Consider the following 17,684-nt stretch of genomic DNA (forward strand, 5'->3'; position numbering starts at 1 on the left):
TAAGTTGAGCCAATGGCCATGGGGTAAGTTGAGCCAATGGCAAGTTGAGCAAATTCAAGTGTTTTCTTCCCAAGCGTAATGCAAGGCATTATCACTGGGATATATTGGCCAATGATAAAAGTGTTTACAAAAGTATAAAGTGTTTGTTATTTGTTCAAAGATGCTTAAAATGATTAAAGTACAAAAAAAGGGATTGTGTTGAATTGTGTTTGGGGAAAAAATACAGATATAGTTTTTAAAAGGTAGTGGTAATATTTCATTCAGTACATAAATGTGTAGGCGGCTTAACTTACCCATTCCCCTTTTTTTGGACAAACTATGTTTTCAAAACAGTAATGTTTACAAGAATTCAGATTTTTTTTCCAGGGATACACAATATCCTGAAATATGTGTAGATATCTTTATTAGAAAGAATACTATATTTCCCTTGATGAAGAATGTAAAAAATGGCTCTACTTCACTCTACTTTATTATTATTTTATTTTATTTTATATTTTATATTTTTTTCAAAAAAATAAAGGGAACACTAAAATAACACATCCTAGATCTGAATAAATGAAATATTCTTATTAAATACTTTTTTCTTTACATAGTTGAATGTGCTGACAACAAAATCACACAAAAATGATCAATGGAAATCAAATTTATCAACCCATGGAGGTCTGGATTTGGAGTCACACTCAAAATTAAAGTGGAAAACCACACTACAGGCTGATCCAACTTTGATATAATGTTCTTAAAACAAGTCAAAATGAGGCTCAGTAGTGTGTGTGGCCTCCACGTGCCTGTAGGACCTCCCTACAACGCCTGGGCATGCTCCTGATGAGGTGGCGGATTGTCTCCTGAGGGATCTCCTCCCAGACCTGGACTAAAGCATCTGCCAACCCCTGGACAGTCTGTGGTGCAACGTGGCGTTGGTGGATGGAGCGAGACATGATGTCCCAGATGTGCTCAATTGGACTCAGGTCTGGGGAACAGGCGGGCCAGTCCATAGCATCAAATCCTTCCTCTTGCAGGAACTGCTGACACACTCCAGCCACATGAGGTCTAGCATTGTCTTGCATTAGGAGGAACCCAGGGCCAACCGCACCAGCATATGGTCTCACAAGGGGTCTGAGGATCTCATCTCGGTACCTAATGGCAGTCAGGCTACCTCTGGCGAGCACATGGAGGCCCCCCAAAGAAATGCCACCCCACACCATGACTGACCCACTGCCAAACCGGTCATGCTGGAGGATGTTGCAAGCAGCAGAACGTTCTCCACGGCGTCTCCAGACTCTGTCACGTCTGTCACATGTGCTCAGTGTGAACCTGCTTTCACCTGTGAAGAGCTCAGGGCGCCAGTGGCGAATTTGCCAATCATGGTGTTCTCTGGCAAATGCCAAATGTCCTGCACGGTGTTGGGCTGTAAGCACAACCCCCACCCTCATGGAGTCTGTTTCTGACCATTTGAGCAGACACATGCACATTTGTGGCCTGCTGGAGGTCATTTTGCAGGGCTCTGGCAGTGCTCCTCCTGCTCCTCCTTGCACAAAGGTGGAAGTAGCGGTCCTGCTGCTGGGTTGTTGCCCTCCTACGGCCTCCTCCACGTCTCCTGATGTACTGGCCTGTCTCCTGGTAGCGCCTCCATACACAGCAAACCTTCTTGCCACAGCTCGCATTGATGTGCCATCCTGGATGAGCTGCACTACCTGAGCCACTTGTGTGGGTTGTAGACTCCTTCTTATGCTACCACTAGAGTGAAAGCACCGCCAGCATTCAAAAGTGACCAAAACATCAGCCAGGAAGCATAGGAACTGAGAAGTGGTCTGTGGTCACCACCTGCAGAACCACTCCTTTATTGGGGGTGTCTTGCTAATTGCCTATAATTTCCACCTGTTGTCTATTCCATTTGCACAACAGCATGTGACATTTATTGTCAATCAGTGTTGCTTCCTAAGTGGACAGTTTGATTTCACAGAAGTGTGATTGACTTAGAGTTACATTGTGTTGTTTAAGCGTTCCCTTTATTTTTTTGAGCAGTATATATATATATATATCTGTACTGTGTATTGTACTAAGCTGTGCCATACTGTACTTTGCTGTGCTCTACTGTACTGTGTACTGTATACTGTATTGTACTCTACTCTGCTCTACTGTGTTGTACTATACTCTGCTGTGCTTTACTGTACTGTGTACTGTACTCTGCTGTGCTCTACTGTACTGTATTGTACTGTACTCTACTGTGCTTTACTGTACTGTACTGTACTCTACTGTGCTCTACTGTACTGTACTGTAATGTACTCTACTGTACTCTGCTGTACTGTATTGTACTGTACTCTGCTGTGCTCTACTGTCCTGTGTACTGTACTGTATTGTACTCTGCTGTGCTCTACTGTACTGTGTACTTTACTGTAATGTACTGTGCTCTACTGTACTGTGTAATGTACTCTGCTGGGCTCTACTGTACTATTGTACTGTACTCTGCTGTACTCTATGGTCCTATACTGTACTATATTGTACTGTACACTGCTGTGCTCAACTGTACTGTGTACTGTACTGCATTGTACTGTACTCTGATGTGCTCTACTGTACTGTACTCTGCTGTACTCTATTGTACTGTACTCTGTGCTCTACTGTACTGTAATGTACTGTGCTCTACTGTACTGTGTACTGTACTCTGCTGTGCTCTACTGTACTGTGTTGTACTGTACTCTGCTGTGCTCTACTGTACTGTGTACTGTACTCTGCTGTACTGTGTACTGTACTTTACTGTACACTGTACTCTGCTGTGCTCTACTGTACTGTGTACTATACACTGCTATGCTCTGCTGTACTGTCAACTGTACTCTGCTGTACTGTGCACTGTACTCTGCTGTACTTCGCAATGTTCTCTGCTGTGCTCTACTCTACTATATTGTACCGTACTCTCCAAACGTATGAAACATAGAACTCTATGATTGCTTTTTGGTAAGGACCAAATCTGTACCAGTTATAGATGTCTACGTTTGGGCCAAATAAAGGCCAGACCGGACCAGTTCTGAATCAAACATAGACGTCTATGATTGGTTCAGATTTGGTCTGGTCTGGACTAAAAATCTAACCAAAAAAAGACGTTTCTGTCGGTAAATGCTTAGCGGGGGTGGGTGGGGGGCACAGAACTAAATACTAATATAAGATATTATAATGTATCTCTATGGACTCACATTCCGTGTCGGAGGACGTGGCGTTCCCACTCTATGTTGTTGGTGAAGCAACGACCACAGAACTCACAGGGGAAACGCTTCTCAGCGGAGGCAGACACACTGCTGCTGCTAGGGGAAACCACAGGGACATCTGGGGGACAGACAGCGATCAGCATGATGAGGGGTTAATATCAGACATACAGCAAACACAGATATAACAGGCCCCCAGTCACATCACATTACTGATCAGTGACAGGGCCAGTAACAGGGTTGTGTTCATTAGGGCACATGTAACAAAACGTTTTGAAACAGTCCCTCCCTGATTCAGTCAGTTTTCTTCTGTTTGGTGCCTAATGAACACAGCTCAAAGATTCTTGTTTACCTTTAGGAAAATGCTTTTCTGCCACTCCCCCTTCCTCTTCCTCCTCTAGATCTTCATCTCTACACTCCTCCATCATCTCTTCTTCCATGACCGTTCCTTCCTCCTCTCTCTCCTCTTCCTCTTCGGCGCTACTGCGAATCTCCTTTAAAGCATCCAGCTGATCCAGATTGACCCGCCCCATCGACTCAAAGTTACGGATCACCTGATCAACAAGAGAAAGACAGAGGTATCAGCAGTATGTTCTTACTGCTGTCAAGTTGTTGTTTACTTGTCTCCTCGTAAAACCCAGAAAAATGGTCCCTCTGGGATGAATTCAGCTTATTGGATTGACTTTATTAGAATTAAATGTGACGTTTTTTTTTGCATCTATTCATGTTTAACGATACTGTATAACACCATGATTCAACGTGAAGCACAATTTCTATCATTTATGAGCACCACAAACCATGATTGATAAGTATAATGTCAGAAAATAATTATATAATTGGCTTTTAGTACAAACAGTGAGTTCAAGGAACAGGAGCTTCTTAGTCTTCCCTTAAAAAACAGCTAGCGTTGTCTGAGCCCTTTTAATGTCACTTCAACCTCATGAAAGGCCATCTGCACTCGTTCAGCATCACATGCATTATCCCCATTTAGGGACTATGGGAAATGAAACCTATTCTTTGTGATATGCACTCAGAATAGATAGCAGGATGTATGTGTGTGGGATGTGAATCATCTTGCTTGGTTTACTTTGTATGACTTCAGATCCTTTTTTACAGATAAGCACATTTTATCTGCATGTAATGGAGGTTTAATAAATTCTATGATAAAGTACTGAAATAACTCAGAACTTATTAGACACGTATATAAAATGCACTGAGACCTCTTGAAGCCATCTCTGAGAGGAAGGGATGCCAAAACAGAATTGTATACAAGTTGGCACGATCTTGTGATTTTCTCAGGATGACATCCTTAGAGAACTGCCTATTTTAAAAAGCAAGTAGGTCATTTTGGATTTTTTTAAAGCCGACCCATCCCCAGGACACGTACAGCTGAATTAAAGATTGATGTGTAGGCTACCCCAAAGTAAAAATAAATAAAAAGATGAACAGGAAGAGCATGGGTCAAGGCAGAGTATGATGGGAGTTGGAGTTCAGACCACATCGTGGAGGGGTGTGTGCCACAGAGTGAAAACAAGACTATACTATAATATCAACACACTTCCCATATTGACAGGATGAAGTTTCTTGCATATGTGCCAGCCAGGCAGGCTGCATGATGGGAGTTGTAGTTCTGGGTCTGACTTACCTTGTGCTCGTCTCGGAGGTGTTCCTCCAGCTGGTAACGCTGCCTGCTGTCGTAGTAACACAGCTGGCACTGGTAGGGTTTCATCTCGTTATGCTTGGTGATGTGCAGCTGCAGGCTCTGGTCGCTGGAGCAGGTGAAGGTGCACTTGTGGCAGCGGAACACCACGCCCGCCAGGTGGCGAGACAGCTTGGAGCGGGACACCTCCAGGGGTACCACACGCTCCTCTGTGGGGGTGAGGGAGAGGGCGGAGAGAGAAAGAAAGAGATAATGACTATTGTGTAAACACCATAACACTTACAACTGTGAAGTCATATCTTAGCACAGGAGGTTGGTGGGACCTGGGGAGGAGGGGCTCCTGGTAATGACTGGGGCGGAATCAGTGGAATGGTATCAAATACATTAACCACGTGGTTTCCATGGTTTCCATGTGTTTGATGCCATTCCATTTGCTCCGTTCCAGCCATTATTATGAGCCGTCCTCCCTCAGCAGCCTCCACTGTAGGTGTAGTAAGTCTTAGTAAGTGTAGCTAATCACTTTGGTTTGCGACAATATAGTGTAATGTCCCGGAACTCCGAGGCTAGTACAGCTGTGACTTTAAGCTCAATAAGATCATGACACCTGGCACTAAGAGATATTTCCCTCTGAATTGTCTTATCAATATTTGAGCAGATAAACTATGGCATACCCCTGTGCAGGACGATGTGGTCGATCATATTGCTCTTGTATTTGGTGTGGTAGAGACAGAGTGGACAGCGCAGGTCTTTGTGACCCTCCTCAAGAACCACGGTGTGTCCTGCTTCCACATGCATGGTGAATGCTGACCTGAGAGGAACCGAACAGATGCAGTGAGGCCCAGCGGACAGAAGAAAACAACAAGCACAATCAGTTGCCAAGCAACCATCATAAACCCCCCCCCCCCAAAATAAGATAAATAAGACCATTTGTCTTTCCCTGATTCCTCATGTCCACTCTCCTCTCCATTTTGTCAGCATGTATTTGTGAGGGACCTTGGATCCTCTCCTCCAATGCGGTTTAAGGAGGAAAGAGGATGTGAGGACTCGAGGAAAGACAAATTTGTTGTCACAGTATCATTCATTTTCTTACTTGGAGCAGGTGAAGAAGGAGCAGTCCTTGCACTTGAACAGCTTCTTCCCTCCGTGTCTGTCTCTGTAGTGGCGGCGCAGGCTCTGCATGTACCCCGAACTGAACTCACAGAACTCACAGGTCAGGATGCCATCCGGACGCGTGTCGGAGGTCGCGCCCTGGGCCGGGGCGGTGGGGGAGGTCACATGACTACGAGATGCTAGCTGATAGTGACTGAGCTGCTGCCGTACGTCCGCCGTCTCATGCAGGTACCCAGCGTCTAGAGTGCGGGAAGAGAGAGTGGGGGCTGAGTGTGTATATCATATAATACACTACCATTCAGCAGACACTTTTATCCAAAATGACTCACAGCACAGTTACAGTACAATTAGTGGTTTTTTTTTGTGTGTGATCCCTCTGGGAATTGAACCCACAACTTTGGCATTGCTAGTACCACGCTAATGCAAACTAAGCCACACAGGACCATATGGATAAAAACCATGAAGAAATACTGCCTTACAGTAACTTCCTTTTTTATACTGTAGTAATTAATCATCTACTAGTTATTAACAGAGAAAACACCCTGTCAAGAACTCAAACTGGCTGTGAGGATTCACCCAAAGAGCTATAAAAGTAAACATTGCTTCAGAATCTGGATCTGGAGTGTGTTGGGTTTTACTTATAGAATGCCAGAGGATTCCGGAATGGAAATCAAACCCACCACGGCTCTACACACTAAGAATGGGTTCCTCAAGGGTTCTTTGGGAAGAGTGATGGTTCTATGAGGAACCATAATGACTCAAAGAACACTTTGAGCCCTTCAATGGTTCCTTACAGTTCACAAAAGGGTTCTTTGCTCTTTTAGTGCTAATTAAAATGTAGGGGAAGTGGCTCAATATAATATTTTGGGGCGTGGTTTACGCACAGCTGTTTTTGTGCAACCATGAGTGAAAGTGTCATTCCAGTTTATCTAATCTGTTGTTTTATGCCATAACATGTTATACATGTCAGGTGCCAGTAACAGTGTCTTGTGAAAGAATCAAGTAAGACCTTGTGTCAATTGAGAACTGTTGACTAAATCAGTGGTTATCAATTCTCTCCTCAGCGACCCCTGGCCTTTCCAGAGCTAGTACAGCTGATTCAACACAATAATGACACTCATGGAATTTTAACAATATGGCTAACCAGAATAAAAAACCTTGTATGATTCTTCAAAATGATCAATGAAGAACCTTTGAGATTGAGGAAGGTTCTCTATAGAACCACTCTCCATAAAGGTTCTGTAAAGAACTATTAAAAAGTGTTCTATATAGCCCCAAAAAGGGTTGTAACCATAGCAAAACCCTTTTTGGTGCTACAGTGGCAAGAAAAAGTATGTGAACCCTTTGGAATGACCTAGACTTCTGCATAAATTTGTCATAACATTTGATCTGATCTTCATCTAGGTCACAACAATAGACAAACACAGTCTGCTTAAACTAATAACACACAAACAATTAAAACGTTTTCATGTCTTTATTGAACACACCGTGAAAACATTCACAGTGCAGGGTGGGAAAAGTATGTGAACCCTTGGATTTAATAACTGGTTGACCCTCCTTTGGCAGCAATAACCTCAACCAAACGTTTTCTGTAGTTGCAGATCAGACCTGCACAACGGTCAAGAGGAATTTTGGACCATTCCTCTTTACAAAAAAACTGTTTCAGTTCAACAATATTCTTGGGATGTCTGGTGTGAACCACTCGAGGTCATGCCACAGCATCTCAATCGGGTTGAGGTCAGGACTCTGATTGTGCCACTCCAGAAGGCGTATTTTCTTCTGTTGAAGCCATTCTGTTGTTGATTTACTTCTGTGTTTTAGGTCATTGTCCTGTTGCATCACCCAACTTATGTTGAGCTTCAATTGGCGGACAGATAGCCTTACATTCTCCTGCAAAATGTCTGCCCTGAGGCAGCCCCAAATTATGATGCTACCTTCACCATACTTTACAGTTGGGATGAGGTTTTGATGTTGGTGTGCTGTGCCTTTTTTTCTCCAAACATAGTGTTATGTTCCTTCCAAACAACTCAACTGTAGTTTCATCTGTCCACAGAATATTTCACCAGTAGCGCTGTGGAACATCCAGATGCTCTTTTGTGAACTTATGACGTGCAGCAATGTTTTTTTTGGACAGCAGTGGCTGCTTCCGTGGTGTCCTCCCATGAACACCGTTCTTGTTTAGTGTTTTATGTATCGTAGACTCGTCAACAGAGATGTTAGCATGGTCTAGAGAGTTCTGTAAGTCTTTAGCTGACACTCTAGGATTCTTCTTAACCTCATTGAGCATTCTGCTCTGTGCTCTTGCAGTCATCTTTGCAGGACGGCCACTCCTAGGGAGAGAAGCAACAGTGCTGAACTTTCTCCATTTATAGACAATTTGTCTTACCGTGGACTGATGAACATAAAGGCTTTTAGAGATACTTTTGTAATCCTTTCCAGCTTTATGCAAGTCAACAATTGGGTCTACTGAGATTTATTTTGTTTGAGGCATGGTTCACATCGGGCAATGCTTCTTGTGAATAGCAAACTCAAATGTTGTGAGTGTTTTTTATAGGGCAGGGCAGCTCTAACCAACATCTCCAATCTCATCTCAATGATTGTACTCCAGGTTAGCCGACTCCTGACTCCAATTACGTTTTGGAGAAGTCATTAGCCTCGTGGTTCACATCCTTTTTCCAACCTACACTGTCAATTTTTAAATTATGTATTCAATATAGACAAGAAAAATACAATCATTTGTGTGTTATTAGTTTAAGCAGACTGTGTTTGTCTGTTGTTGTAACTTTGATGAAGATCCAATCTAGTTTTATGACCAATTCATGCAGAAATCCAGATCATTCCAAAGGGTTCCATACTTTTTCTTGCCACTGTATATAGAATATAGTTCTTTATAGAAACTTAGGAAAGGGTTCTTTATAGCACCACAGAGGTTCCATTTAGAACCTTATGAACATGTTTCTTTACATAATCTTCAAAAAAGGTTCTATATAGCTCCAACAAGGGATCCTCTGTGGTAACAAGCCAAATAACCCTTATTTGGCACTACATAGAATCATTTGTTTTTAGTGTGTACTGTACCATCCCAGAACTGTGCATGTGATTGGCACCACAACCACAGTGGATGTCTGCATGTGAAAAATGCCTCATTCAGCACAGTAGCAAGACGAAGCCAGTGAATATGTAGATGAGATGGCAGGTACAGTCAAATTCTTTGAGAAAGTAGTAATCTGTCTTCTTAAATGGTAGTAACAGAAGCCAATAGTTCTGCCCAAGAGCTGTTGAACCGTGCTGAACCACTGTGAGGCAGGAAGGAAGCAGCAGACTCCTTGGGGACTTTAGGAGATCAGCCAAGTGAAATATTTTTACACTAGTATCATGACGACCACAGATATTCAACAGTCAATAACTTTCATAGGAAAACCCTGCACCTAACTACAAGACAGCACAAACACTAGTTGCAACGTTTAGAACTGCTAACGTTCTGCTCTGTTCCCCCTCAATGGTCTGCTGTAGCCAACGATGACATGGCGGTTGCATTCCACAGTGCTTCTCTGCTCTGCTCTCGGTGTTCCACTTCCACCTAGAGGGAACATTCCATTGTGCCCGCAGCTAGATGACACCTGCCAAGAACATTCTAGAACAGAGCGGGGCGGTCGGTTGGAGGGCCAGGCACCTGACATGCTAGTTTAACACCTCCTGGAACCAGTCATGGGCACAAAAAGAAAGGTGGATTCTGTTTGATCAGGTCTAACAATGTGAATCCTGGGATTTCAGAAGGAGAACATATGTTAGCTCCTATCCCAGTGTTTCTCCTAGCGGTGAGAAGGGCTGCCCTGCTGAGTTATGATGCTCGACAGACTTGAAATGAATGAGGCTTGTACTGGTTGTAATTGAAAATGTGTATTTGTGTCAACAGCACCCAACCCCAAATATTGTGTTTGTAGTATTATTGTTCTGTATATATTGTGTTTGTAGTATTATTGTTCTGTATATATTGTGTTTGTAGTATTATTGTTCTGTATATATTGTGTTCGTTTAGGAATTTTACTATTTGATGTTAACTGTGTTGTACATTTGTGTACAATTCAGTCCATTATTGCATTAAACCTATAAAACCTATTAATACTACTACTTGAGGCCTTTTGTAAAGGGTGTTTTTTGACACTTGGTCCTTTTCATACAATTTTTGTGAATTCAGGGCGGTTCGCTTAATTTTTTGTGCAGTGTGAACACTCCTACAGAACTCAGACCCCTCAAAAGAGCCCCCGAAGTGAACCAAACTGAGACCATCTCACGTGGTCTGAGTTCGGTTAGCTTGAATTCCACAGTCCTGTTCCCTTTTTTTTGTGGGCAATGTGAACACAAAGCTGCCCAGGTTCTCTTGTCATTATTCCAGAACCACACACTAGACTACTGCAACACTGTTTCCCCTGACATAACCCCTCATAATAGTGGCACAAAATAAACGTATGCTCTTTTTGGATATTGATTAGAGATTGTCAAGGATGCAAAGAAATTCCAAAATATGCGTAGAGTTTTGTACTGACACGATGTTCCGATTATTTGTTTTCAATATGTGATCTACAGTATAAGCTAGGAGAGCGTCATAAGCTGTTCATTCCATTCGATTACAGGCTCAAAATGGCAAATACAGGCTCATAATGGCCAGAAACAAATAACTTATTTCTGAAACTTGTCAGTCTATTTATGTTCTGAGAAATGAAGGCTATTCCTTGAGAGAAATTGCCAAGAAACTGAAGATCTTGTACAACGCTGTGTACTAACTACCCTCTTCACAGAATAGTGCAAACTTGCTCTAACCAGAATAGAAAGAGTGGGAGGCCCCGGTGCACAACTGAGCAAGAGGACAAGTACATTAGTGTCTAGTTTGAGAAACAGATGCCTCACAAGTCCTCAAATGGCAGCTTCATTAAATAGTACCTGCAAAACATCAGTCTCAATGTCAACAGTGAAGAGGTGACCCCGGGATGCTGGCCTTCTAGGCAGAGTTCCTCTGGCCAGTGTCTGTATTCTAGGCAGAGTTGCAAAGAAAAAGCCATCCTCCACCAAACTTTACAGTTGGCACTACACACTGGGGCAGGTAGCGTTCTCTAGGCATCCACCAAACCCAGATTTGTCCGTCAGACTGCCCCTCCTGCGGCGGGCAGGGCGCATACACGCTGACACGGTCGACAGTTGTACGGGGTTTTCTTCGACACATTGGCTGGCTTCTGGGTTAAGTGAGCAGTGTGTTAAGAAGCAGTGCGGCTTGGCAGAGTCGTTGTTTCGGAGGATGCATGGCTCTTGACCTTCGCCTCTCCTCAATCAAAAGGCAAGGGGAGTGTTCTTCCGGGGTTTTTTTTTTAACCCCAGAGTTCACTTTAAACAGGACTGAGATAATCTATTTTAAAAGAGGAGTTCTCCTGTACAGTGCCTTGCAAAAGTATTCACCTCCTTGGCGTTTTTCCTATTTTGTTGCACTACAACCTGTCACGCCCTGGACATAGAGAGGTTTTTATTCTCTATTTTGGTTAGGCCAGGGTGTGACTAGGGTGGGCATTCTAGTTTCTTTATTTCTATGTTGGTGTGGTTCCCAATCAGAGGCAGCTGTCTTATCGTTGTCTCTGATTGGGGATCATATATAAGTTGTCCTTTTTCGTTTGGGTTTTGTGGGTAGTTGTTTTCTGTTTAGTGTCTGCACCTGACAGGACTGTTTAGGTTTTCCCCTCTTTGTTATTTTGTTCGAGTGTTTTGAGTATTACATTTATCATGAACACTTAGCACGCTGCGTTTTGGTCCACTCCTTCACACAACGATCGTTACACAACTGGTAATTTAAATAGATTTTTATTTGGATTTCATGTAATGGACACACAAACTAGTCCAAATTGGTGAAGTGAAATGAAAAAAAATGACTTGTTTAAAAAAAATTTAAAACTGAAAAGTGGTGGGTGCATATGTATTCACCCCCTTTGCTATGAAGCCACTAAATAAGATCTGGTGACACCAATTACCTTCAGAAGTCACATAATTAGTTAAAGTCCAACTGTGTACAATCTAAGTGTCACATGATCTGTCACATGATCTCAGTATATATACACTTCTTCTGAAAGGCCCCAGAGTCTGTAACACCACTAAGCAAGGGGCACCACCAAGCAAGCGGCACCAAGACCAAGGAGCTTTCCAAACAGGTCAGGGAGAAGTACTGATCAGGGAGCACCACATTATAAAAAATGGAAAGAATATGGCACCACAACAAACCTGCCAAGAGAGGGCCACCCACCAAAACTCACGGACCAGGCAAGGAGGGCATTAATCAGAGAGGCAACAAAGAGACCAAAGATAACCCCGAAGGAGCTCCACAGCGGAGATGGGAGTATCTGTCCATAAGATCACTTTAAGCTGTACACTCCACAGAGCTGGGCTTTACAGAACAGTGACCAGAAAAAATCCATTGCTTAAAGGAAAAAATAAGCAAACACGTTTGGTGTTCGCCAAAAGGCATGTGGGAGACTTCCCAAACATATGGAAGAAGGTACTCTGGTCAGATGAGACTAAAATTGAACTTTTTGGCCATCAAGGAAAATGCTATGTCTGGTGCAAACCAAACACCTCTCATCACCCCAAGAACAACATCCCCACAGTGGATCATGGTGTTGGCAGCATCATGCTGTGGGGATGTTTTTCATTGGCAGGGACCGGGAAACTGGTCAGAATTGAAGGAATGAAGGATGGTGCTAAATACAGGGAAATTCTTGCGGGAAACCTGCTTCAGTCTTCCAGAGATTTGAGACTGGGATGGAGGTTCACCTTCCAGAAGGACAAAGACCCTAAGCATACTAAAGCAACATTCAAGTGGTTTAAGGGGAAACATTTAAATGTCTTGGAATGGCCTAGTCAAAGCCCAGACCTCAATCCAATTGAGAATCTGTGGTATGACTTAAAGATTGCTGTATACCAGAGGAACCCATCCAACTTGAAGGAGCTGGAGCAGTTTTGCCTTGAAGAATGGGCAAAAATCCCAGTGGCTAAATGTGCCAAGCTTATAGAGACATACCCCAAGAGACTTGCAGCTGTAATTGCTGCAAATGGTGACTCTAAAAAGTATTGGGGGGGTGATTAGTTATGCACGCTCAAGATATATGTTGTTTTTTGTCTTATTTCTTGTTTGTTTCACAAGAAAAAATATTTTGCATCTTCAAAGTGGTAGGCATGTTGTGTAAATCAAATGATACAAACCCCACAAAAATCCATTTTAATTCCAGGTTATAAGGCAACAAACTAGGAAAAATTCCAAGGGGGTGTATACTTTCACAAGCCAGTCTATATATGAAAACATCCTAAAATGAACGGTATATCAATGAATAAATTAGGGCTCATTTGAATAAGATATGTTAATCGCAATTACCTTCCTGGTTAAAAAAAATAATAAAAAATATCAAACTAAAAACAATCTACGATCAATAAAAGTCTTCCATCTCAGTCTGCTTGGTAATACAGATGGAGCTCTTACCGTCAAGGTTAGAGGTCAGGGGTGTCTGGTGAGGGTCTGAGCCCAGCCTGAGGGGCCTGGTCTGGGGGCCCTGGGTGGTAGCGCCAGCACGAAGCCTGGGGAGGGTCAGGGCCTCCCCATGGTCCCTCAGAGAGTGCTCCTTCAGCTGGCTGATAGTCATTGAGGAGAAGGGGCAGGACAAGCACTTATAGGTGTTCTCGCCTGTAAAATAGTAATAATAATAATAATAATAATAATAATAATAGCAAGTAAAGTAACCCAGAGTCAGAATGGCTCATAATAAAACATGGGTTTTATGTAACCGTTAGAGATTCTCAAGGACCCAAAGACACCTGTATGTGTCAATAATAAATAAAGATCATATCAATATTTCATGTATCTTTTGCAGTTTGATGATAATATATCCCTAAATATAATTTCATTAAAGTCACAGTAAAAAAAACAACTAAAAAGAAAAAAACTATGATAGTGTAAAAGAAAGGACTCTCTCTCTTCGGCAAAGTAGCAGAAACGTTGGTCAGAGCGGCTCTCTTTTGAGAGCGGCTTTGTCCAACTTAGTATGGAGTCGAACACACCAGTCGGTTTTTAGACTCCGAGTCGCTCAAGACACGACAATCTGCCGCTCGTCTGACAATTTTCTTTTTTTGACACTTTTTATGATGAGAACCCCGAATCTATTGAAGGGCAAATCGATTGGCTTGATACTATATTGTAAGGCCAAAAGCTTTCAGCTAGACTGACAGAGCCACAGTGCCTTTGGCAGCCAACGGACCTGAAAAGAGGGGTGCTGACACTCATTTTCTACTGCTCTACCCTTCAATGACTTTTGCACCTTATCGAGAGAAGCAGCATTCACATGCTACAAGCTATGGATTCCACCGCATACACATGATCCATTACCAAGGCAGCAATCCAAACCCAATCTTTTTCAACTGTCCTGTAATCTGGTTTAAATGTCCATTCTAGAATGCCCTTCCAACAAATCAGAAACTAGTTTTCAACACTGCTGTGGTATAATATACTGTAAACAACAGAAGGCGTTTTGAAGAAAACCACCACTAACAGACCATGTTAGAACACTTTCAACATGTAATCAAATGTTAAATGGCTCTGCTTTGGAGTCGATTATCTGAAGCAATTGTTGATTGTTGTTGACTCATCTTTCTGTGTTCTTTTCCCATCATAACTGAGACAACATTCATGACTAGTTTTTAGATGGTTCTTCTATGTACTCGCATTGTCATTTGTGATGATTGGCTATCATATCTATTCCTCTGTTCTGGAGTTGGTTCCCTGGCTGCATCAGTGCAGCCTATAGGAGTAAATATCCAACAACATCACACACAGGCAAATCCGCAGCCACTTGTATGACAGATATTCCCTGCACTAAATGACAGGCTGAGTTTAAGATATTCCCATAGGGGACATCTAAGAAACTACTGATATTAGTGTTGATTTAGTATCCTCGAACAGCTCTGGTAATGTCATACATTCAGACAATAATAACCCACTAGCTTGGTCCTAGATCAGTTTGTGTTGTTTAGCCAGCTCCTATTAAGTCATGTTTGGCAGCATGAACAGATCTGGGACCAGCAGGTACACGTGGGTTGCGTCTGAATTGTCATACTATTAACCACAGCCCTGTAAAGGTAATGCACTACCCACATGAAAAAAGACTACAGTTTACTATACTGCCCTACCAAGTAAAAGAGCAATAACTACCTATTGAGTGTAACTGGGAAAAATAGCTTTAAAGTTTTAATTGTCCAGCCAAATGAGTTGGCAGATCACTGAAAATCTGTTGTCTTACTATAAGGTCTTTTTTTTTCTTTTCATATTGACTCTGACCTCTGACATGACCTTTGACCCTAGACTGCAGTTACTGCCTTCTTGCTTCTTACACCCACTGGAATACATTTCCATTATGATTTTTTTTTTTAAACACAAACTTGTGTTCATACATTTATTTGTATGTGGCTATCAGTTTCATATAGTTTGATACTTGTATCAGCAAAGAAGAATCAATAATACCAAGATAAACCGTACACACTGCAGATTGGTGACACCAAGGTAAAAGGCAGTAACTGGCGTGCTTTTTTCCTTGTTTTTCCCCCCCTTGGTTTCCTTGGTTTTTGCAGTTACTGAAAACATGACACACCATTCTGTCCATAACACAACACAATGGAGGTAGGATATTTGTCCACATGATAAAGCATGTATTTAATGTATCAAAAATGTCAGTAACACATTTTTGACCAAATGTGCAGTTACTACTCTTTTGCTTATGAAGGACAGTATAGAATACTACAGTACATACTACAGTATTCTATAGGAAACTGTATTATACTGTAGAATACTATACTACATACTGTTGTATCCCTTGATCATGTGCAGTACTTACTATGGAATGTTGTAGTATACTGTAGAATACTATAGTAAATACTACAGTATTATATAAAAAAAAAGACTGCAGTAAATACTACAGTAATGTCCGCAAAAACACTACAGTCTGCAAAAACACTACAGTCTGCAAAAACACTACAGTCTGCAAAAACACTACAGTCTGCAAAAACGCAACACTTTTTTATATAACTACAGTAAACACTACAGTATCTTTTTTGCATAAACCCTGCCCATGGGGCGGCAGGGTAGCCTAGTGGTTAGAGCGTCGGACTAGTAACCGAAAGGTTGCAAGTTCAAATCCCTGAACTGTCGTTCTGCCCCTGACCAGGCAGTTAACCCACTGTTCCTAGGCCATCATTGAAAATAAGAATTTGTTCTTAACTGACTTGCCTAGTTAAATAAAGGTTAAAAAAATCCCCTCCCCATTTCAGAATTTGTGCCACCCATGAGTGAGAAACCTACATGCCAAGTGAAGACCAACGTGTTCCCTGATAGAAAAGAGCAGGAGCCCTGAATTATCCGTTCATATCCCAGTCTTAACTACCTACCTATACAGCTTATGGAAAATGTGCCGTTTTAGTATTTCTCCAGTAGGTTTCCTCAAGGAGAAAGCCTCCACTTCCATGTCAAAGATAATTAAACGAAAACACTACAGTATAGTACAGTCCACAAAAACACTACAGTCCACAAAAACACTACAGTAAATAGTACAGTCCACAAAAACGCTACAGAAAATACTACAGTATAGTACAGTCCACAAAAACACTACAGTAAATACTACAGTACAGTCCACAAAAACGCCACAGTAAATACTACAGTATAGTACAGTCCACAAAAACACTACAGTAAATACTACAGTACTGTCCACAAAAACACTACAGTAAATACTACAGTATAGTACAGTCCACAAAAACACTACAGTAAAGTACAGTCCACAAAAACACTACAGTAAATACTACAGTATAGTACAGTCCACAAAAACACTACAGATAAATACTACAGTATAGTACAGTCCACAAAAACACTACAGTAAATACTACAGTATAGTACAGTCCACAACAACGCTACAGTAATTATTATAGTATATACTACAGTTTTCTTTTACTACAGAATTTATACTATAGTTAACTGTAAATACTACAGTATAATACAGTATTCTACAGTAAATACTACAGTATAAAACAGCATTCACTGTAGTGTTCTTGCAGATTTTTGTCTGCAAAAACAGTATTTACACCATAGTATAATATAGTATTTCTTTACGTGGGTGTATAGGGAATATAGTTCTATTTCGGACCCCCCCATGAACACGGTCCGTTTCAGGTAGTCGTATAGAGCTCAGTGAGGTGTGTTGTGGTTGTTTTCTACCTGCGTGTGCTTTGTGTAGGTGACTCTTCAGGCGACTCAGGTAGGCAGACTTAAAGGGACAGAGCTTGCATCTGAAAGGCTTGTGGTGCCCATGGTGGGACTGCACGTGTCTGTCCAGACTGAAGAGATGGAGACAGAGAGGAAGTAGGAGGAAGAGGGTTAGAGAGAGGGGAGACAGACAGAGCGAAGAGACAGAGAGGGAGACAAAGAGAGATATAGAGAAAGAAATATCTTCACACATGTTCCAACACATCACAACAGAATGCTTTCAGGGAAGCAGAGGGAATCTGTTTTCATATTACTTCCCTTTTCAAAACCACAATTTCCAATGGCTATTGAGCAGAGGCCGTAGGGGAAAACATCTACCACAGTCCCTGTATCCCTAGTGTATCTCTTTGTGTCTGACTGCAAACCACATAGAACCTATCTGGGGAAT

The 17,684-nt window shown here is 42.0% G+C and overlaps 1 protein-coding gene across 4 annotated transcripts in view; it reads right to left on the minus strand.

Annotated features, from left to right (window-relative positions):
* LOC139422717 (zinc finger protein 462-like) overlaps positions 1-17,684 on the minus strand; it is a 74,095-nt gene that overhangs the window by 7,716 nt on the left and 48,695 nt on the right. For 2 of the 4 annotated variants that reach the window (XM_071174023.1, XM_071174022.1), the window contains exons 6-12: positions 17,249-17,367; positions 13,478-13,678; positions 5,945-6,203; positions 5,526-5,662; positions 4,840-5,063; positions 3,547-3,748; positions 3,186-3,315 (exon numbers count right to left, since the gene is read on the minus strand). In XM_071174023.1, coding sequence (XP_071030124.1) covers positions 3,186-3,315; positions 3,547-3,748; positions 4,840-5,063; positions 5,526-5,662; positions 5,945-6,203; positions 13,478-13,678; positions 17,249-17,367 — 1,272 coding nt within the window. The remainder of the gene's footprint in view (positions 1-3,185; positions 3,316-3,546; positions 3,749-4,839; positions 5,064-5,525; positions 5,663-5,944; positions 6,204-13,477; positions 13,679-17,248; positions 17,368-17,684) is intronic. The other 2 variants (XM_071174025.1, XM_071174024.1) reach the window with 1 other exon arrangement.

The sequence above is a fragment of the Oncorhynchus clarkii genome, chromosome 12 (assembly GCF_045791955.1).
Source record: "Oncorhynchus clarkii lewisi isolate Uvic-CL-2024 chromosome 12, UVic_Ocla_1.0, whole genome shotgun sequence".
NCBI classification, from domain to species: domain Eukaryota; kingdom Metazoa; phylum Chordata; class Actinopteri; order Salmoniformes; family Salmonidae; genus Oncorhynchus; species Oncorhynchus clarkii.